General features: G+C 35.8%; 1 protein-coding gene across 8 annotated transcripts in view; it reads left to right on the forward strand.

Moving 5' to 3' along the window:
- LOC110992987 (serine/threonine-protein kinase minibrain) overlaps positions 1-22798 on the forward strand; it is a 102583-nt gene that overhangs the window by 70899 nt on the left and 8886 nt on the right. For 7 of the 8 annotated variants that reach the window (XR_006750307.1, XR_002600172.2, XM_022259020.2 and 4 more), the window contains exons 4-7: positions 18078-18266; positions 19029-19176; positions 20532-20705; positions 21488-21600. Coding sequence is in view for 6 of the 8 variants with exons in the window: in XM_022259020.2 (XP_022114712.1) it covers positions 18078-18266; positions 19029-19176; positions 20532-20705; positions 21488-21600 (624 nt within the window). In the remaining 2 variants the exon portion in view is untranslated. Of the gene's footprint in view, positions 1-6330; positions 6521-18077; positions 18267-19028; positions 19177-20531; positions 20706-21487; positions 21601-22798 lie in introns of those variants that run through there. The other variant, XM_022259025.2, reaches the window with a different exon arrangement.

Genomic DNA, 22798 nt, shown 5'->3' on the forward strand with positions numbered 1-22798 from the left:
ATTAACACAAGTGAGATATTAGAAACTATGTTTGTAATAAAGGTCCATCGTAAATATTTTACTTGTATTTTTTTATAACGTAGATAGATACACTTTTCACATTGTATGACTAATGCAACATGTAAATAATATTCTTTGAATATATTATTTACTTTGAAATATGTAATCTTACGTACATATATGAACATTACTCTGCTTTTGCAGGTAACTGAGTTCCTTGTACGAAGTTACTTTACGTTTTTATTAACTTGTCGAATGAAGAACATAAAAGTAGACTTTGTTGTTAACGTAACTTATCTACACAAGTACACATGTCTTCGATAGTCCATAGAGGAGGGCATAAACGTATTAACACGTGTGTAACTCAGGGCACCGATTTTATTTGTTTTATAGAAATAGAATGATTAATAAACTTACCGATCTTATTCAGATTCTGTACAAAGTGAAGATACGATACTGATTACAGGAATCACTAACAATTTTAGGTTTACTTAATTCATTTGTGTCGGTAGACTAAGCCAATGGTGGTTAAAAGTGGGCAGGCAAGGGAAAAATGGATTGCTTATTAGCTTGTAATTCGAAAGCTAATATAGTTCCTTTCTCCATTCTCAAAAGCTGATTTAAATTTTTAAAACAGATTAATAACATTACTACTTAATATACCTATACTGGTAAAACTAAGCCGTACTAACAGACCAAGAAATTTAATCAAAGTATTTATAGTTATCGGTTGTGTACACGGTGTCTAATTAGTTTGTATCATTTCAAATTTCACCGATCGTGAACCAAGGTGACCGGTGCGTTGACATTCAGACGCCTTTATCAGATCAAGCGGTGCGGATTCGCGGGGCGACGTTCCTATTATTGGCTTTGTCGGTTGCCTAGCCAACTATTTAGTTTATTAATTATTGGAAAATTGGAATATAGATGTTTTTACTTTTGAAATAAAACTTCGTTGGGTGTATGAGGGTAAAATGTTTACTGATGAAACGTCACGAATTTGTGCAGCGTTTTTTTTTCGAAGAAAAGATGGAGTGATTGAGACCTACTGAGAGTGGAAAAGGGAGATCAAAAAAATACACGTTATTGGTTGATGTATTTGGTTAGGAGTTACATATTGTTACGAGCTAGGGGATCGGATAGAAAACGCCGTCGAATTATTCAAGGGTTTATTTCAATAAAATCTATGAGGAATTCGTTTACACTAATATCTTGAAATTACGCACAGAAAAACACTAATAACACACACAATGAAACACTGTCACTAATCACTTAAATCACTCAGTACTTTATCACTGGTATCACTTAATCGCACTTTTTCTCTTCGCTGTTTATCGCTTGGAATCGCATTCAAAACTGAACTGAGTGATCGCGTTTTGGCTCGCTTATATATCCCTGGGAAGAATCTCGAACGATGTTTCCGATGTTTACGAGAACTTTCTAGGCGGGAGCGCTACTGAGTAGCGATCGCCTAATTCTAGAACGCGCGTACTTGCTATCTCTTTCGCACACTGCTACGTGCTTGTCGTACGACGTTCTAGAATTCTCGGTCTAGGTTCGAGAAGGTTCTTATTTTGCCTCTCTTTCGTGTATCAGACAGTGCTTGTCCCACACCTAGAAAATTCGTTCTAGAATATTCCTTCTTCAAAGGGGTATAACCAGGCCTGAAAACGCCTGAAAACGGGTCTGCTGAAAAGTGTACCATTCGTCTATACGTGTTCTGAAACCGACTGAAAAAATGTTTCAGCCTCCTGAAAACTACGGCAACATTACGTAAATTTCGATTTTCTAATATGTGATTGACCCTCTCCCGAAACGGTCATAAATCATATTTCAGCCTACTGAAAAGTTCTCTAAGTAGTGGAAAAATCTAAAAACATTGCAGTTGACCCGTCTTCGTAACAATATTAGAACTTTAGATGACCATTATGTCGCATAACGTCTTGTGCCGTAAACGCAGATTTTTTTATTTATTTATATTATCATTAACACGTATACAGTGTGTAAACTGTACAGGATCATCTATTGGGTTGGGGTTTACCGTAGTAATAATTAATTTACATAGAAGTTTCACTTCTGAAATGTGTACTTTGTACGCTCGCACATTTTTTTATTCTGTTTAATTATAAAAAAAAACAATTGCCTTACTATGTTCTGAGAGATTACGATGTCGGTTGTTACTCGCAGTGTTTACTGTATGACCTTAATTTAAATATGAAATTCCGAATTGAAAAATTGTTACGTAACAATGCATTCTAAGAATTTACGTAATTTACAAATTGTTAATATGTGCTTTGTGTTGACCAACTGGCTAGTTTCCTAGAAGAATATAACAGCGTTAATTTTCCTCGAAGCCTCGGTTCATGCAGTATGTGTAATTTTTACATAATTCTTTTATTATATGCAATCGGCACGTGTAAGATGATACCTAACATAGTTACGTTATTATTCATTGTGTGATAATATGTTGCACCTAAATGAGGGAATTATAAATTGAAATTGGATACCTTTCATTGTTGTTTCAATGGGAAAATCCGTGTACCATGTTTAGGTCATTATAATTTGAACGCTATGTATTTATATATATATAGTTAGAATTTTAAAGTATTAAGAAGATATCTATAGTCAACATTTTTAGGTTTTTCTATTGTTAGTGTAGTTTTTTCTACAAATGTGTAAGGCGAAACATAATTTTTTTTTAAGATCTCATCTTATTACGCCAAAGAAGTTTAACTTATAAAGCGTGTACATAAATACACACACGATTTTGTTTAAATAACAGAGGGCAAACAGGCAGTCGGCTCACCTATTGTTAATGGATACCGCGCCCATGGACACTCAATGCTAGAGGCCTAGCGAGGACTTTTGAGAATTGGTACGGTATTTCTGGAAGGTCCCTAAGTCGAGTTGATCCTATAATACTTCAGTAGGCTACTGGTTTCACATAGCGCTCGGACGCGGCAGAAAGTGTCTTAAAACACAACTTACAACTCCAGTACTAAATGCGGTAGATGATTCAAAATATAGAAGATAAAAAATCTTATGTAAACCAAAAGTTCATAATACACAGATCTATTCAATTTCTATGCTTCGATTTTGCATTCACAAAAACTATTTCTAATTGATATCAAACAAAACTTTTGAACAAGCTATTCTCACACAAGTTCAGTTCACGTCCAACATTCAGATTGTTACATCATCAGGTTACATTGTATACAATTAGAACTTTGTGTAACTGAAGGGCCCTATTTGTGTGCCATCTATTCTATTGGTATGACAGGAATTTCGCCGTATCGCATTGCCAATTTATTGGGTTTTGATAGATTTATATGGCATCTTCGTATGGGATTGATGATTGTCCGAAACGATGGGACCATTTCTGAGATTTAACCATTATTCTAACAGACTCTCTCACAGACTTTTTTGAGACCGATTTAAGACTCAAAATTAGTTATTAATCCAAATTTATTACCCAATTTTTCCTTATTTTCTGAAATCGTGTAATGTTGGCACATGTAACATTTAGAATAACTTTCACGACAAATATTGCCGTTAATACTATAACCGTCGCGAGTCAGGCGCCCGTGGCGCGCTGGAATCACAAAAATTAATCTGAATTATTCGTCGCGTCGTGTAGGAACCGCTTGTAGGTATCGATGGAGGCAATTTACCGAATAAATGGCTAATGATTGCTAGCTTGGTTTAGGCGCGCCGCGCTTACATTCGATAACATGCCTCTGACAGCCTTTTCTATGTCGCTTTCGGTGCATTTCTCATGCGGTTGCAGGTGTTGTTCCCGAGTCTCTTTCGTCTTATGTTTTTATGTAATAAAGTTGTACGAGCCAAGGCTGTTTAATTGGTCATGTAGGCTTTCTTAGTTTTGTAAGCGTGTCGATTTCCTAAATCGTCGGGAGTTACGCCCCTAGACGTAGGTACTCTGTTTGACTGTTATATTGCATTAATTTGTTACATAGCAATTAACATTTCATTATTTTATATTATATTGTGTACGCGAGTGATGAATTTGGAGTAACTATAAAATCCTCTATTATTAAAAGCACGCCGATCACCCAGGAACCTGGCAAAGATATACCAGCCGATACATTATGTGTTTTTGATTAATTTTTCCGCCAAGCATAATGTGAGTAATATAACGTAGTTACAAAGAAAAGCTTTTTAATCCAGCCAGCATCTGCATTCAATATCAATGGAAAATTAAACTAATTTGCAGGCAAACGCTTCACAATAAATTATCGTATTATCGAGAAGGTGAGCGCAAATGACACCTAATCGAGGCGGTCGCAATGAAAATTGAATTCCATTTAATCTGAACCGTTTGAAATGAAATTCTCTTTAAATGCGTGCTCTATCTCCGGATCGTTGGGATGCTTCGAGACGGCCAACGCGGTGGGCCAAATGAGACTGGGGACAATGGGGGAAACTACGCACTAACTATTTGCTTGTAAGAAGTTTTTCTATAGGCCAGTTTCTTGAGATTCAATTCTTTTCTTGCGTTGCATAATGCAGTATCGAGGCTTTAAAGCATTTCTTCGTTCTAAGTACTTTAGCATACTTGAAGCTTTAGATTCGGATTGTATATATTGTGTAATAATAAGAGCTTTTTTGCTATAAGATTCGGTTTGGTTTTGTGAAAGCCAAGTAAATGTGTTTGTTGCCTTTAACTTGTATTATATAACCTGTGTACATTATAAGGCAGGATCTGGATTATGGGAACGTGTCTATAATTCCTCCACGCCTACGCCTACGCGAGATAAAACCAGGCGTAACTTTACGTCTCCTATCATGTTTTCATTTTCAAAGAGATTAGGTACTTATGTATATTACGGTATATCTGGGTGGCAACAAGAGGCTCGATAGTCGGAACTAAATTCTCCACAAATATTCCGAGGTCCCGAATTCTCGGAATCGCTAGTCGCTTCAGACGTTTGTTGCTGTCAACATAGCGAGACGCGTTTGTGTTTCGGCTTTGATATTCGCCTAACTTTAATTTAATACCAAGATTAATATCTTACGCCATACATGCGACAAATAGTTGCCCGCCTCGAGGCAGCGGGGGGAAAGTTCATTCGAATTGTTAGTTAGCCTATTATACCATGAGTTTCATATGATTCAGACCGCCGTGATCACTTGTCAATTGGTTTACTTATGTATATTTCAACATATACTATTTTAGAACTTTATAGGAAATAAATATTATTTGCATTTACGTAACCATGACGTCGGCTCGACGAGCTATAACAGACTACACGTGCCGTATGATAATTATTTTTAATTGCTATATATTTATTTGTGTTATTATTTATACTGATTCAAGGCAAAAATATTGTATAAAAATACAAAATTATAATAAAAATACTCAACATCGTAAAGTCTCAGTAATATTTATCCTAATTACAAACATAAAATTCTTAAAAGTGGAACAAACACGATTCCGGAAAGAATCCCTGTCAATGACCGAACCTGATATAGTGTGGGGTCCGTTAGTCGAGTGATCGACCTGGACTCTTGCCACTGGCTAATTATAAACTGCATAGTACAACAGCACAGTCGAGTACACAAAGTGATAAAAAGTGCAAAAAACAAAGTACATTTCCATCACAGCAGAATAGTAATTAACTGTCTGATAACCTTCTAGACATTCTTATTATTGTTTTGCTTTAAAGGTATGCGTTCAGCTGACAAAGTTGCGTTAGTCGTGAGGCTACGAAATGAGAATGAGACATCGAGTGTTGCCATTCGCAATGATCCCATCCCACATTGGAATTCTCACGAGATTAATTAGGAAAAAAAGTGATGTGAAAAAGGACGGGCAATTATTTGTGAATGGTAAACATCTGATTTGCATCGAACAGTTTCCCAGGTTTAATTGTAGAGGCCGGGGGAAATGACGATGTTTCAAGATCATGTTAGTGATTAGTCGCAAGTGTTTTTAGTTTGTAACGAAAGCCGCACGGCCTTTGAAATACTAGAAGTACTTCAAGGGCAGATTTCTATTCTTGAATACAATGAAAATATCTGTTGTTTTAGTTAGCAGGCTCTAACTAATCTACGTGATAATCACTTCGATTTTTTTTTCTGTTGACCAATTTCCTTCGTTTGTTGTGTTTAGCTATTTCGCTTCATTTGTTAGAAGCTCTATTGTTGGCAATTAGAGGACGTGATATTTATAGGCGTCAGAATTCCTAGCTGTTGACGCGGCAGTTCCGACATTGGGAACGCGCGTCAACTAATACAGCGATACCCACGTACAGGTTTATCACAATATTATATATGTGCCTTAGTCTAAGAAATAAGTAGATAATGTCAGTCGCGTCCACGCGGTCGTTTATTACGGTTGCCCTATGCCACGTGTGTATGCATTTGGTTGTAGCGTGCAAAGTCCAGTGACCCACCGGCCGTGCGTGAAATAATGGTGCGCAAGGGGGAGTCGTCCACTGGAGCCCTGCTCAGGACTCTGTCCGATGCACTTCGATGGCGTTCCCTTAGAGCCCTCTCTATGGTATGTTGTAATCTATTTCCATTATAACATGCCTTGGCCCTCTAATTAAAGTACAGAAAATATTCATTATAAAATCCACAGCAGTTGTGGATTTATTTTAAATATTAAATGTTTATTTATTGTAGAAAAATTGTTGTATTAATTGTGGCATGTATGTTTGAGGTCATGTTTATTATACACATCGTCTTAGATAACTTTGAGACGCACATTACAGATATATTATTTGTTCTAATAAAAGATAACATATACAATTTTAGTGTTTATATCTATTAGACGTGGTCTTTAGAAATTTCGTGGCTAGTTATAGTATTGAGTGAAGAAATAAGGATTAAAACGTGTGATAGATTGAATAATCTATACGAAACAGATGTATGTGTACATTTTTATTATTTAGCGTTCACGACATTCTTCTGCGCATAATCAGTGACTTACCTAGACAATTTTCTAATATATATTTTTATGTTACCAAGTTTAGGTATATAGAAAGGACATGTTGATTTATTTAAATCTTTTATTTACTTTAGGAACTGTTTCCGTCTGATGGTCCTAAATGCTAAGAAAATCCTAATGCTTTTTGTGTATTATGTTTTTTCTTTTAGAGAGATCTCGCTAAGGCGATAAGGCCGCCATTTGCCCTCCTTTTTGTTCAAGTATTTCTTTGTACTGTATTTCTGTATACTTGCTACGAAGTGAATAAATAAAACAGTTCAGTTTTCTTGAATATAGTCTTATAAATGATATAAAAATATAGTTTAATAGATAAAGCAAAGAGGGAACTAAGGTAAGCTGATTCTATTTACAATCTTTCATACCCTAATCTGAAAGTTTAAAAAAAACAAAACAAGACAACAGATATAGCTAATTAGATATTTTTATCACACATTTTCCTTACGAGTTACTCACTGCTGACACATATATACACCTGTTGATACATTCATCATTACAATATTTTCTCACATTCATTAGACCGAGATTTGTATTACGGGTTACGTTAATTTATTTCTTTTATATATATTTTTTATATTCCGTCTGCACAAAGACACAATTTAAAATTACGATCTAGACTAACTTCAGACTGAATAAGATTCTAAAACTAAGTTAATTTAGTAAAAAGGAAGTTTAACATAGTGTCCAATAACTTATAGTCTTTATGAGAAACTCAGTTCTTGTGTACTATTTTTCTCCACTTCCTACTTATTAGCACGTATATATGTAACGTAACGTAACGTAACGTAACTGATCCAAAGGGGTTTCTTATTATATTAAACCAGCTCTTGTTCATGAGTTCGCGTAGTAAATCCCCAGTCTAAATTAGGTTGTGAGGCACGGTGATTCCGCCGATATTGTGTCAATTGTGATACATTCAGTAGCCGTATCACGCTAATTCCTATATTTGTTTAGTGAAACTCTTTATACTATATCATATAAAACGGATCCGGATATTTGACATACGTCATATAATGAACTAAGTCTTTTTTTATATGACGAGGGGCATCTGATGTTGCCCATGGATAAAATCTTTTAATGTCTGTGGTTAGATGAGATTGTTGCTTATACATATGTATATAACGGAATTTTATCTGTGATAGCGAAAAAAGGATATAAAATTTAAAAAAACATTGAGCAGTTGATATTCAGAAACAGATCTGTTTGTTCTTAAATACGATTTTTATACATTGTGCAACTGATAATATATTTTTTGATATGAATGTTATGGTGTTGCAAGAATTTCTAACACTAATTAATTGATAGTACGCTAGTATGAATGCTTTGCACAATTTTTTGTTAACAAAATTTTTAATTTCCTCTTTCGGAAAGGGAATGTTTAACATTCTTCACAGTCTTATATAAACGTTTTGGTGTTTAATTATTATTTTGTTTATTAAGCATTTTTGTAGAGAATCTTTTCGTGTATGTAATAAGTACTTCTGATTACTAGTAAATACGAAATTGTAGACGGTCTCGTGAATGAGAAATGTCAAGATCTTGGCTTACGATGATCCAGGTTAAGGCCGCCCCTCGTCTCCGCCTCTTTCAGCCGCGTAGCCTTTTCAATCCATGAGGTTGCAATGTTATATGCGAATATATTTTATAATTTTAACAAGATGAGTAATTATAATTTAATGGTTTTATTCCATTATATTTACTTGTGCATGATTATTGCTAAAGGTGTCCTGAGTTTATGCTAATGGAAACAGCAGATTTTTTTCATATATCTGCGACTATTTATCTCTCATTAATTGAGAAATTAATGTATTAATGACTTATAAAACTCCAGTCGGCCAAGAGTCACTCAGTCAGAAATTAAGATCATACGTTTTAGAATCGCGTTTTTGTTATTAAATGGAAAGTATATTCTAAGTCTATACATAATCTAAATGTCTGAATCAGAAAAATCGCTACGTAACGAGGAAGTAGGTAGTGCTTTAGTTTCAGGTTAATGCCGCCCCTCGACGCCGGTCGCAAATAATAGTGCTGTGCGGTTTACGTGCCTTAAAACATATTTCCTAAATACAAAACTAAAACTCTTTTCAATATATATCTTCTTTATATTCATAATTGTACTATACTTATTACTTGTGTATGCCACTGAACTCTTAAATGGCTGGAAAGATTTGAATGATTTTTTTTTGTGTGTTCAAGTGGAATTGAGAAGGATTTATTATTAGATATATTTTTTTTGTATGTAAGACGTGTCGGATCCTCTAGTTAGTGGGAAAATCTTTCAAATGAAAGAAATTATCAATTAATTATTTATCTTTTGATTTTAAAATCCGTTTTATCTTCAAAATACTGTCATCGAATCTCATCTATTACGTCGGATTGAAATGTTTTTCATCAATATGAGCCATGTCACGTGTTCCCATCTGCTTGCCATCATATTGTTATTACAACTGTCGACTGTAGCAATAGCTCTTGTTATTATGTCGGCTCTGAGAATGAACAAACTTTGTATTTTATTTTACGAAATTATACAACTTCCTTGTAGGAACGCACCCAGCGTCCCTGTCATGAAATTGTAATAAAAAAGATTCGTATATAAATTTATTTCTTTGAGTTAAGTGGGGGTTTGTAATTTTATTTTTGTTTTGGGACAAGTTTGTTTTCTTCTTATCCTTCTTATCCTGTGCGCCCGCACAAGTGTATTTCATGTATAAGTGTTATAATGATAAAAATAAATGAGTGAGAAATAGCTAGTGCCATGATTCTTGTCTAGAATAAATTCGTCTGTCAATTTCGACGAAATACACGCATTTCCCAAAGAAATGCTAAAACAACCAACGAATAGATTGAATTGAAGATGTAATATTAGGGTTGTGCGGATTGATGAGCGTTTGGCTATCGCGGGCAATCCAGTATTGTGTTAGGGCCCAGTCGACCGCCGCTGTTGTGTCGGCCGAGTCGGCAGAGCCGATGCGCGCTCCCATTGAGTTGCGGGGCGGGGGCGCAGCGGCAACTCGGCAAGACGTCGCGCGCCGCCCGACTCCCGACGATATCGATTTTGTCCCATCCTCCCGCGTCACCCCACGCGCCCGCTCTCAGCATCCGACCTCGAGTGCTCTCCTCTCGCGCCTACGGACACCTCCGACAGAAACTACGCCTTAACGACATGACGCCACAGCTCAAAATTCTAACAGACCACCTATGCGTCGCGGCGCCCTGCCGATCCCTAATGAACCCTGCGACCGAAAGTCACTCGGTCGAGATTGCAACGGCCCTCGGCCACGCCGGTGGAAAAAATAAGCTTTTTGTTACAATTAAAATGGTAAATCAAACCAATTTTAGTAATTGCGAGGTCAAACTTTTTAAGTGGCGGCACAGAGGGCGAGGTTTTTGAACGCGTATGATTTTTAATGGGACCCCTGTTACGTGCGGCTGACTCGATGAGCCGTGCATGCCGACTGATTTAATTATTAGTTTGAAGTCTCCGATCGTGCTGGAACTCAAAGAAGTTTTGACTTGGTTGCTTGTTTAACATCCAAGTGGCGGATGCGGCTGTACGTCTGTGGCTGCGCTCCTTAGCCGATCGCTCCCGCTTCTAGCTCGGGACAACTAATTAAAATCCCTATTTTGTCTTGATTTTGCCAGTTGACTCTTTGGCATACCCACTCAAATATTTTGTTTTTAATTTTAAAATAATTTAATTTAATTTTAGGAATAATATGATATTTTTCCACAAAACTGAATTCGAATTAAAATGTAAATATATATTTAGGATGATTTAAGTAAAGAAATAAAAAATACATGGAAGCACTAGACAAATTCACAAATTCACGTCATTAGCTAAGAGTTGTATAAACACAGCATGAAAATTTTGTTTAAAATCATCTCGTCTGCGCCAGGTATTTTAGTGATCAGTGTAATGAATAGTATCGATTTTATTTGCCAATGAAACTGTATTCCTCATGTTTCGAAAATATTTTCGCGGCTTTGATCAACGACTATGTTTATAAACGTCAATTCAACTATTCAACAATTTGTCAAGACTACACGAATACTGTTCGCGTTTAGTTCGAAACCTTACTTTACCTCTTAAGTTGTGCGTACAAAAGTCTATCGTAACTATTCTATTACTATCGATGTTTACGTATTGGTCGTTCTACGGGCAAAACGCCTTTATATGGTATATATTTATATATATTGGTGGTATTATTATGCGTAAACACCCGTTTGTCGAAATTCCCAAGCTTTTTGTTTGACGCGGGAATGCGAACGAAACCACTGTATATGGTCATACTAAAGGTTATAGTTGCCTTTTAGGGTATTTATTATATTTAAGTAACTGTTAATCAATGGTTTTACAAATAAATACAATGGTTTTTATATTTTGAGAAAAAAACTTCTTGTCGCCTATTTTATAAAGTAACTTAAAACTGTTATACATAGTTTTAAAATTAGACTGTTCTTTCTTTCGTTCATTATATACGTGTTTATTATTCTTAATTTTTTTATAAGTTTAGAAATCGTCTAGTGTTTTATGAGAATGAAAACATAAACATAATAGTTAGAAGATTCTTGTTCCTCAATTCATTCAAAATATAAGAGAAAAAAGGCTTAAGAGTCGAGTCAATTTGTAAGTTACAATCTGCGTCTAATCGTATAAGTTTTGTTCGATTGAATGTGTCCGATGTCTGGCTTTTGCATTGTTGTACTTCTAAAAACATTGCCGTATTGTTCGAAGTTTCAATCGGGCTGCGCTTGCTGCAACTACCTACGCCATCCGCTACCAGGATATTTAAACTTAGGGATGTGATTTTATTCTTTATATAGGTTTAATATATCTATTTCCGTAGAATGCGTTTTTGCAGATTGCGGATTAAGCATTCTGATAAACGAGCTAGGATATCTATAGTTGCTTACCTCACACATCAAAATTGATTTTTGTTTTGTTTAATATTTGTATGATCTCTTCGTGTATGTCATGTTTGCCTGTAAGTGCCTGTCACTTTAAAAATAGTATTTTGTGATCATTTTACCAATGTAACAGTGCGCCGAGCGTTATTTCGAGGAATAACGAAAGGATTTACGAGGAATTAATGTTCCTAAATAGGCGTTCATGTTTGACGTCATGAGATGGTTTGTAAAATATATAAATACGCATTCTAAGCAAACCAATGGTAAAGACTACACGGTAATGTCTTTGTGTGTCCTTACTAAAATCGTACAAGAGCATCGCGACTTGCCGTCAGTCTGAAGCGTGCACGTGTCATCCAAATTAGTACGTAGTCGCTCAATAAAACGCATCCCGAAGTTACAAAAGCGTTGGAAGCCCCAACACGAAGGGCAAAGCTCACTTTTGATTTGAATTTATCGTCTGCACATTCAGACATTAGTCATGCTGTTTGTCGCTTTCAGTGATCTCGCTTCCCGAAAGCCGTTATTATTGGACTCAAGTCGTTTAAATTGCACTCGCCGAATGATTTATTGCACCACAATATGCCACTTTCATTGGGAAGCCTTTAGAATATTCTGCGCGATTATGCGTCGATACGTTGAAATGATTGCTGCGGATCGCGTGTTTTGCTATTGTAAATTATTGTAAACCACTTGTAAATTGTTGTAAATGGATAGGGATTGGACAGCGTTTTAATGGGTTTTAGGTACAGTTAGTGCTTGACTCGTTAAAGTGTGATGTGAAAGTACTAAGTATTTAGATACTTAGTACTTTCAGAGTTTTGAGAGTTTTTTTTATTTAAATGCTACACCTGTCGTTCTAGTTGTGATATTATAAGTAACGTAATTTGAATGAGACGCCTACGCGACTAGCGTCGTTCATCGACATTTTATGAAATAACTCGCGAACGTAAACATCGTAAATAAACATGTTCTATGTATACCGCTATCTGATTGTATTTTTGTATTTACAATTATTATGAAAATGCCCTCGAAAAGCGTCTACACTGACCTGCCTCAACGAGGGGAAAGCTTGGGGTAGGTATGGCGTTGCATCCGTCCATTCGCCCGGTGCAAGGGTGGTTTTGCATAAGTACATACAGCTCGGTTATACTTACGTGAATGTGTCTGTCTGCCTTAATCACCGGATTTATGAATGCCGCGGTATAATTATGACTCCCGTGTGCATTTACCGCATACGTCTTGATATGTAATTATTTGAACATACGCTCTCTTGATATATCCGCTATCGTCTCTATCTGATAACGATACTACAACAGTATACAATTCTCGACTATAATAGCAAATTTTAGTTGTGTTATAAATATTAAAGCGCCTACCTGGCCCGGAGTTGGAAATAAACATAGATCGATAAGTTTCCGACAGACGAAAACTTAGGACGCGTCTGTGGATCGTTTTAGTGAAATCAGAGATGGCATTCCCGCGGCGGCTAATCTGAACCTTTGGTTATACTGTGGATGATTAAAAAGCGTGCGTGCCCACTTGACGCACAGTGTTAGCTTTTTGCATGGGTGTGCGGCGCGGTGGCACTAATGAAACGAGGCCCGGCGTGTGCGTCGCAGCCTACGTACGGGCCTTGCATTGGGTCGGGTCAGTGAACCCGCCCGCCCACTATCGGGGTAAATATGCCGAATGCACACAGATGCGCGCGCCGGGCCCCCCTCGCCGCCGCTGCACACTGCACTCTGCACGCATCCACCCCCACACCCTCTTAAAAACTCCTAATTGATTGCGCAAATTTTCTCGCAATAACTGTCTTTTTATGGTGTTAATGATGTAAACTTGCGCAGTTCCGGAGCATTAATAGATGCTACGGATGTCTCCGGAGACAACGGCGCAGCATGTTTGACGCGACGCGCCGAAATCGGCTTCGGCGGCGTGGCTATGAAAAATTAATTAGCGCTTCCGTCGTGTTTGCTTTTTGGGGATTCCTGTTGCGACTCCGTCGGTCGTTTATTTTTTGCCGGCACGTCGTCATAGACGCATTTAACTAAAACAAATATGCAACGTGTGCACACTATATGCATTTTTAATCATCGCTCGATAGTAAGTTTTCGCCCACTGATTGATCGCAATGATTCAAGCGTTGCGTCACCGGCTTCGATGATGTCACGATGACGTTATGCCGTATGAAATGCACTACACAAGAGAGTGTAATGCACCGATACGTAGACAGTTATTGAGGCCTGACAAAAACAAAACACCCTGATGCAAAACATTTTCTTGTATACTTTATACATACTTGTTACTTATGTATTTGATTTATTTTAATGTTATAGGCGTACTAGGGCTACAACACTATCGGTAATCGATATTCTTTATAGTTAAATAAAATGTCAATGAAGAGCCTTATTCATTGCCGCCTTCCGCTCGAGTGGCCGTCGCGGCCTGCGCTTGACCCATTTAAAAATTAAACCACGTCTTAATTAGCCATGTCTGCTTGATACTCTTTTCAAGTGTGGATTTAAGACGCAATAAGTTTAATGTGTCTATTTCATTCAGTCCTTCTAACAAGAGTTCAGGTCCATATTAGTTTCTCTTCTTTGTTGATTTTCAGAATTGATAATTAGCACCTAATTTTTTTACTTTGAAGACTTTTACCAGTATAAAAACTGTTAATGTTTAATTAAAAGACAGAACTGATATTTTTTAAAATTTTATTAAGTACTTACTTAGTATTTTTTTTTTACAAAAAATCCGAACAAAATATTGTTCTTTTCATTAGTTACACTTATATTGCAGTCGAGTCTTCAATGGAACATAATTTAATAAAGAAAACTTTTAGTGTACTTAACCGTTAGAAACTGGAGTTTGATGAAGGGTTTAAATCATACAGTTCACACGACCCTTAATAAACGGTCAACGCACCAAATGGAGTGAAACAATTTTATTGATGCTTCGATTCGGGTCCTATTGCTATATTGATTTGTATGATTGTTAATGTTGAATTCCAATTAAAAAAAATGAATCTTAGAAGAATAATAAAAAATTTTTTTTAATGTAACATGATTAACTATTATAGCAAATTGGCATGGGCTATAAAGACAATGTGTATGTTTGAAATAAATAAAATAAATAAATAAATAACAATTATTTACACTAGAAAATCACTTGAGAGTTCTGCCTCCGCGCTGTTTAAAAAATCCGTTACGATAAGATGTTTTGTAGATCTGTTAACCTCAACCTTCCTTCATTCCAAATAGACTTCCTTCCATAGGGAGTCTATTTTCATATCTTCAACCAGACAGTATCGCCGGGGAAATGGGGCTATGCGCACTTATTAATGCTTTACTTATTCTGTTCCATTTTAATATAATTTGTTTTATAGTTATAATTAATATTTTGTGTTCTTTTTTAAATATTAAAACTCAAAAGTTAAATATTAATTATTGTGATTAATTTCATGTTCATGTTTCGTATGATATGTATATGACTTAGCCTTTCACTTAAGATTTATTTGTCTTGCTTAAATGTAAAAGCTTTAATAATTATAAAAATCCCGTAGTTGCTACCGGTAATGTTTATTGTATGCACTGCTGTCTGTTCAATGACCTCTATATTTTTGAACTCGTCTATTGGAGAAACTGGTTTTACCTCCAAGTAAATATTGCTGAAGATCCAACTTCAAAGTTGTTAGCTCAATGTTTCTATTACCTATTAATTAATGCATTTCCAACCTTCGAGTAACAAGGTAAAGAGAGTGGGAGCTCAATAGCAAGTGTTTATAATAAATTCACGAAGTTTACCTAGTCGCACGCTTACGTCGAGACGCAGTTAGCGGATTTGAATAGGAGTCCGCGTCGGGCCTACGAGTTGCGCTCTCGGAGCCGCTGCGACGTTCATTAGATAGTTAACCGAATAGTGGATCAAGATATCAGGTGCGCTGCAAACAAAACGTTGAATAGAGGCCCGGTTAAACATGCACGGCGGGTGTACGGGTATAATTAAAGTTTAGGAGACGCTCACGTCGCCCGTTAACCTCGTTATCGGGCGCTGGAAGTGGGTGAGACGCGGCGGGGAGGGCGGCTGCGTGGGGCGGCGGCGGGCGGACAGCGGGGCGGGGGCGGGGAAAATCAATGACAGCCGCCGCGCGCCGTCTCTCCCCGGCCCAACGCGCTCATCTCGAGCCACCACGTGCCGCGGTCACTGGCCTGCCCGCCGTCGCCGCCGCCGCAGCCGCTGAATACGCCGTGTAGGATGCACATCACGCTGACCTTAGATATCCACCCTTCGATCAAACATCCCCAAGGATGTACTTATTCACATTGTGCAACGCACGGATGGTTTTATCAGCGCGATCGCTCACCGCAATACCGTTGTCTGAACATACCATTATGTATATATGTAGGTCGGAATCAGAAATTTGGGTTAACGGATTGCCCCGTCGATATGCGACACTTCCGCCGTGAATGCCATGCAGTGGCCGATATTGTCCGCCACGTTTACGTAACGGTGGTGAATGCCATTCTAGGTCACGTGACGAGACTCTGACGCATCCAACTTTCGATCGAATAGGGATTAGAAATGTTAGATTTGGATGGGGCGTTCACATTAGTAAGAACACAGTGAGTCATTACGGTGTTGAGACTCGTCGGTGCCGCATAAAAACTGGTAGCAATGAACTGCCTAGTTCCGAATACATGCGTCGTATGTATTAATGTTTTATACGTATCGAGCGTCGTCGATCAATGTCAACCGCATATTTGGGTCAGTGGCCGAAATTCCCGCGCTCCCTCCTGCTCCTATAAGCAGTACAGCATGCATTAGCTTTGATGTGTCTAGAAGCCGTGATTGGCCGTTTTTTTAGTTTTTTTTCTCACAGCTGTCTTCGTTTGATGATGCAATCACTGTTATAAATAGTTGGTAACGACGTGATTACGTCCATGAAATTACTGTTGAAATGATGGATGGTATTTACGGTTGCCTAATATTTTTCTTTATAACTATTTTGTAAGTATAATAATAGGCAGTTGTTTATTTCGACTTACGTATGTATTTGGAAGATTTCCGTAAAACTTTATCATAGTTAATCGTTTTAAGCGTCAAAACATTATGAATTATTCGTGTGGTGCCATTATGATACGTTTCATTTGTTTTTTTAATCAATGAAAATTCTGTTAGGGATATGTGTAATGAAAATTACGTATCGTATACTTAATTTTTTTAAGAAACTAAATATAGACCAACAGACATTACATTTATTACTAAGGAAACACACTATTTATAGATATACATAATATTAATATCAAAAAAGAAATATAACAAAAAAAAGTATAAAGGTACATTTAAGGTGTGTCATATGTGCGTTCTGTGATAACTGACCCTGGTTAAGCATTATGCTCTAAAGCAGACTTGTAATAACTAATAAAAGTTGTTTTGTAACGCCATCTTAGCGTCATCATGGAACATTCTTTCCAAATAAGGCAACAACGCAAGTTCTACGAGACGGCGGTGTTCGTATAGTTATAGTATAGATAGAGAGAGTTATTAATAAAGATTAAAACAATTTTTTTTGTCTATCATGGTTTGTCAGGAAACTTTTTTTTATCGTAATTAAATTTAATTGTAATAAAACCTTATTAAATTTTTTAACCTCTAACAAATGCTGGTTATGTTAGATTTTTTATTCCTGTCAATGGATTGTCGGAATATTTACAACATGTTGTCAAAATAGGCTTGTCGAAACGTACTTTCCACTTTCTTACAAATAAGCCAAATTTTTCCAATGTCCCGTGATTGTTTAATCGGGGCAACTGTCAAATAAAAGCTGGGAAACAACAAATCAGTCTTCGCGAAAAATGAGGTATCACTGTCTTTACTCATTTACTCTTTGTTTTTCTTTTTAGCTGCGTAAAGAAAATAGAAATTAATACAGACTAGCAATATCTTAAGAACAAAGAATTCAATTAATATTTGTATCAAGGTTCCAAGGTTGTTTTAGTAAATTGTGTAATAGAAATTGAATAATATACAGGCTTTTAACCATCATCTAAATATAGATGTTTCTTTACGTACTTCTTTTTCTTTGGTGATGGTTGACTTCGTTCGCCGTGGGTCATACCAGCCTCTGGGGCATTTTTACCTTGTTTTTGATTGCCGTGCTTTGGATTTAATTATTAATAAGTCGTATAAATTGTTTCAGGTATACTATGCGAAGAAGAAGCGAAGAGCGCAGCAGTACCTCGGTGACGATGGCTCGCACAAGAAAGAGCGGAAACTGTACAATGACGGGTATGATGATGATAACCACGATTACATCATCAAGCAGGGTGAGAAGTTCCTCGACCGATACGAGATCTCATCACCTATCGGCAAGGGCTCCTTTGGACAGGTATGTAATTAAAAATGTTATCATTCCTATTATTTTATATACACACAAACCTTTCTTTAACCAGGTAACGATGGTGTTTCTCTGTTGAATGCTGACGCGGTGTAAATTAGTATTTGTTTTATGCGCTCATGAAAGTATCCAAAATAATATTTAATTCTGTTATTACAAATGTAGTAGTTCCTGTGTAAAGGAAAAAATATTACATATTATGTAATTGTTATCATTATTATTATATTTAGTCTGTTTTTTTTATTATGTTTTAAACGTCCCAAGAAGTAAAGCATAATATAGTATTACATGTATTTAAATATATATTCGACAAACAAGTGTTTATTTTGAAGAGGTTTATATAAAAAAAACTAAAATCGATATTTATATAATAAGCGTACATTATCAAATTTGATAGTATCTATTGCTATAACTGTTAACAAATGGAAAACGATAAATTAATAAAAATTGTATTCTTACTTGTTTGAATAACTCATGAAGACTGATATACAAATGACATATTTCTGGAATTTCTATCCGAATTACCAATTGTATGAGATTTTATCGACTTATGACGAATAAACCATATCCTACAGCTAAAAGACTGTGAGTAGCTTTAGGCAGCAGATGAGTAGATGACTTATTGCTTCTAACGGATCGCCACTGCTCATGGCAGCACCGCAGAACACATTCACTGTTACAGAAGAAAACAACTGTACATGTTTTTCAACTACACTTATTACTATTATTAAAATATATTTAAATGAATTTCAGGTTGTGAAAGCCTACGATCACGAGGAGCAGTGCCAAGTAGCGATAAAAATTATTAAGAATAAGAAACCTTTCCTAAACCAGGCACAAATAGAAGTCAAGTTACTAGAAATGATGAACAGGGCAGACGCCGAAAACAAGTATTATATAGGTAAGTTATATTAAATCGAAATAATTTATTCTGTCGCTTATAGCTTGATACGTTTATCTTAAATACTTGATGAGAAATTTCATAGAAATTAGGACGTTTCTTGGTAGGCTTATTGGGTAATATATAAAATCTATTAGCGGTAATCGCGATATATTTTTTTAAATGACAATTTTTTCTCTATAGTATAATCTGTCTCTGAAATGCCTCCATACTTTATTTTTTACACTTTGGAAAGCTTTCCAATGACTTACAAATCAACATGAATATGTGCATATTATGTATTTAACATATAAAACTCTAATACAAACAAATATTATTTTCGATTTGAAATATCGAAAAATTATATTCGAATGTATAGCTTATTAAATGCGTAGTAGTATATAAAATACGTATTCGGTTTAATTAAGCTTGTAATCGGGATTGGTAAATCCCATTTAGCTATCTTTGAGGTAAACTAAAGGGATCAAAAAGTTTAAGTCAATTAGAGCCATGTACCGGATTTTCCTTATGTCGCAATATTAATAAGATTCGATTAAGCGTTTGGACTAAATTGTGAATCATGTTTATTAATGTGCGTGAGACTCGTAAAGGTTATTTTGTATAAACATTTAGGTATTTTAAGTGGACATTTTATTTGTTGTGTAATGTTCTACGCGCGTAGCAACAGTCTACATCTGCTACAATAAATTTAATGCTACGCAGTTAGTGTTTTGTTGTCTACGTATTGCGCACTATACCTGAACTGATTAGAGAAGCTAATTATCGTCATTAAATTATGGCCATTCAGGCAATTAATTGTCTTATCTTCTACGATTGCAAAACAAAAATTAAACAAATGATTTTGCCTCCTAAAAGCGTACTTTAGATCTTAATTCTTAGGGCTATGAAGTCAAAATCATTTAGGTAACAATGTACACTTATGAACGTCATTAAAGAAATACATATTAAATGCTAAAAGTTACTAATTTTACTACCAGTTCTCAAAGCAAGGGCGTAGAACGGACGAGAAGAACTGGCAATAAACTCTCCGCCACTCTTTTAATCACCAAGATTTTTGTTTTACACAATGTTAAGCTGCAACCATTACGCTATGGTCCACATGACATCTTACATAATTAATAGTTATTAGTACTAATAATAATTTAAAAAAATATTTGTCCTCTTTCAGCAGTAGGCATGGTGCTCCTAGCACGCACTTACATTCTCGTATTTAGTCACGGCTTCTCTCGCGTGGCGCTTTCTTTAATCGAAATATTTTTAATATTCTCACCCTTTGGCGATACCAATAAAACGCCCAATACGTATAAACGTTATGTTTATGATAAAAGTCTAAATAAACCTGTTAATATTTTCAGTGAAACTGAAGCGTCACTTCATGTGGCGGAACCACCTGTGCCTCGTGTTCGAGCTGCTCTCGTACAACTTGTACGATCTGCTGCGAAACACCAACTTCCGCGGAGTCTCGCTCAATCTCACGCGCAAGTTCGCCCAGCAACTCTGCACCGCGTTATTGTTCCTTAGTCAACCTGGTAAGTTTTTTTATATATTAATATATATATTTCTTGTGTGCGTGTGTATGTGACTGAACTCCTCCTAAACGACTGGACCGATTTAGACGAAATTTTTTGTGTGTGTTCGGGGGGATCTGGGAATGGTTTAGATTCACAATTTTGTCCGCTGGACAATTTTTTTTTTAATTAATTTTCAATTTATTAGTTGTTGTTGAATTTGGAATTTTTTACATTGGACCCGACAGACGGCGCTACCATCGCAGTGTCAAATTTTAAATAATATTCGAATTTTAATTTTAGTCTGTCCCGAAATTTAAAAAAAGTTTTGTTATCATTGTGTTATATCGTGTGTGACCATGTGCTGGATCGTTAGATATTGTCATAATATTTGAATAATAATTTTCATCAAAATGGCTTATTAAAAATTGAAATTTTGAAATTAAAGACGTGTAGACAGGACAACGTCTGTCGGATCCGCTAGTAGATTTATATATAAGCTCATAATGTAGCTCATAATGTAATGAGTAGGGATGCCAACAGGCTCGAAATTAATGACGTGGAATAAGTCATACCATGATGATCTTTTGTTCCAAAATAAACGTATTTTTTTTGTATATATGTCTATTGACATAACAGATACGGGTAAAATATTACATTAAAAACAGAACAAATATTCTAATTTACAAGCTTCATAAAAATACAATTATAAATTTAATAAAATATGTATATAAGAACTTGATCGAACTTTTTATTAAATTTAAATTATTTTTGAAGATAATAAAGAATATTTTTTGTTTCAGAACTTAATATAATTCACTGTGATCTTAAGCCCGAGAACATTTTGTTGTGCAATCCTAAAAGGTCGGCCATCAAAATTGTGGACTTTGGTAGCTCGTGTCAACTAGGTCAAAGGGTAAGTTTTTCTATAGTTAGTAGCAGAGCCAGTCGTAGAGACTTCTTCGTGAAAACTACTATTATGAATGAATTTTTGATTTTGATTTTTTTGATAAAGTATAATATATACATTTTAAGAAGAGCAGTGTTGGTCTAGTGCCTCAGCGTGCGCATTTAACATTTGCTCGAACGGTGAAGGAAAACATCTTAAGGAAACCGGACTCGACCCAAAAAGGCGTGCGTCATGCAAGGGAGGCTTATTTAACTTGTCTCTTAGTACAAATGAAACAGTAACAGAATTCTGAGGCCCAGAACTAAAAAGCCAGTATTGCCTCAATTGTTTAATTGAAATTTCAGTAAGCATTCGAAGAATTTCATAAAAAAATATTTAATAAGTAATTCCCACGAAACCCATTTAATTTAAACGAGCGTCCATGTCGACACGACATTAATCAAGCATAAACGAGGAAATCACAAAATGTACTCTAATTAGTCTCAAATTAATTGCTCGAGAATCAAGCTATAATTGTATTGTTTATATAAACAGTGAGAATTATTCTCCGGTACAAAACTATTGACGCGCAGTTTGTGATAACCCGAGACATTCTCAATGAAATCTGAGCAACACGTGATTTAGTGTGTTAGCCATATAAAGTCTGCGTACGGAGATCCGATGATATTAATATAATAATATACTTATTATATACATTTCATCAAGTATCAAGATTATTAATCTATAACGACGTAGCCATACAAAATTTATTGTGTTGGCAACACTGTTGTTGAAGGGTAATTTAGCGACCTTGTGTCTGATGGCGGTTCTCATTTCATACAGACTAATAATGATATCGTTTATCTATGATTATATTTTTTTTTATTTTTAGATTTTGTAGGACAATGTTATATTGTTGAGAACGTACTAGTTCTAGTGCAGCAATACTGTTGTCATGTCATGTTCGTGAAAATTAATAAAAATCAAATAAATTACTAATTAAAATGCGTTAAAATTCATATTTATTTTAATTGTAATATTGACTATCACAGACTAACCGCTGTAAAATTAAAACAAGTTAATTTAAATAATATTATTAATGCAAGTGTATTTACACTAAAATAATGTTAACAAATATTGCATCATTTGGAGTTTAAATACCAAACTCAAACAAACTAACAAAAAGAACCGGTTTAAAGTGGTTTTACCAAAATGATAACAGCCT

The sequence above is a fragment of the Pieris rapae genome, chromosome 6 (genome assembly GCF_905147795.1).
Source record: "Pieris rapae chromosome 6, ilPieRapa1.1, whole genome shotgun sequence".
NCBI classification, from domain to species: Eukaryota; Metazoa; Arthropoda; class Insecta; order Lepidoptera; family Pieridae; genus Pieris; species Pieris rapae.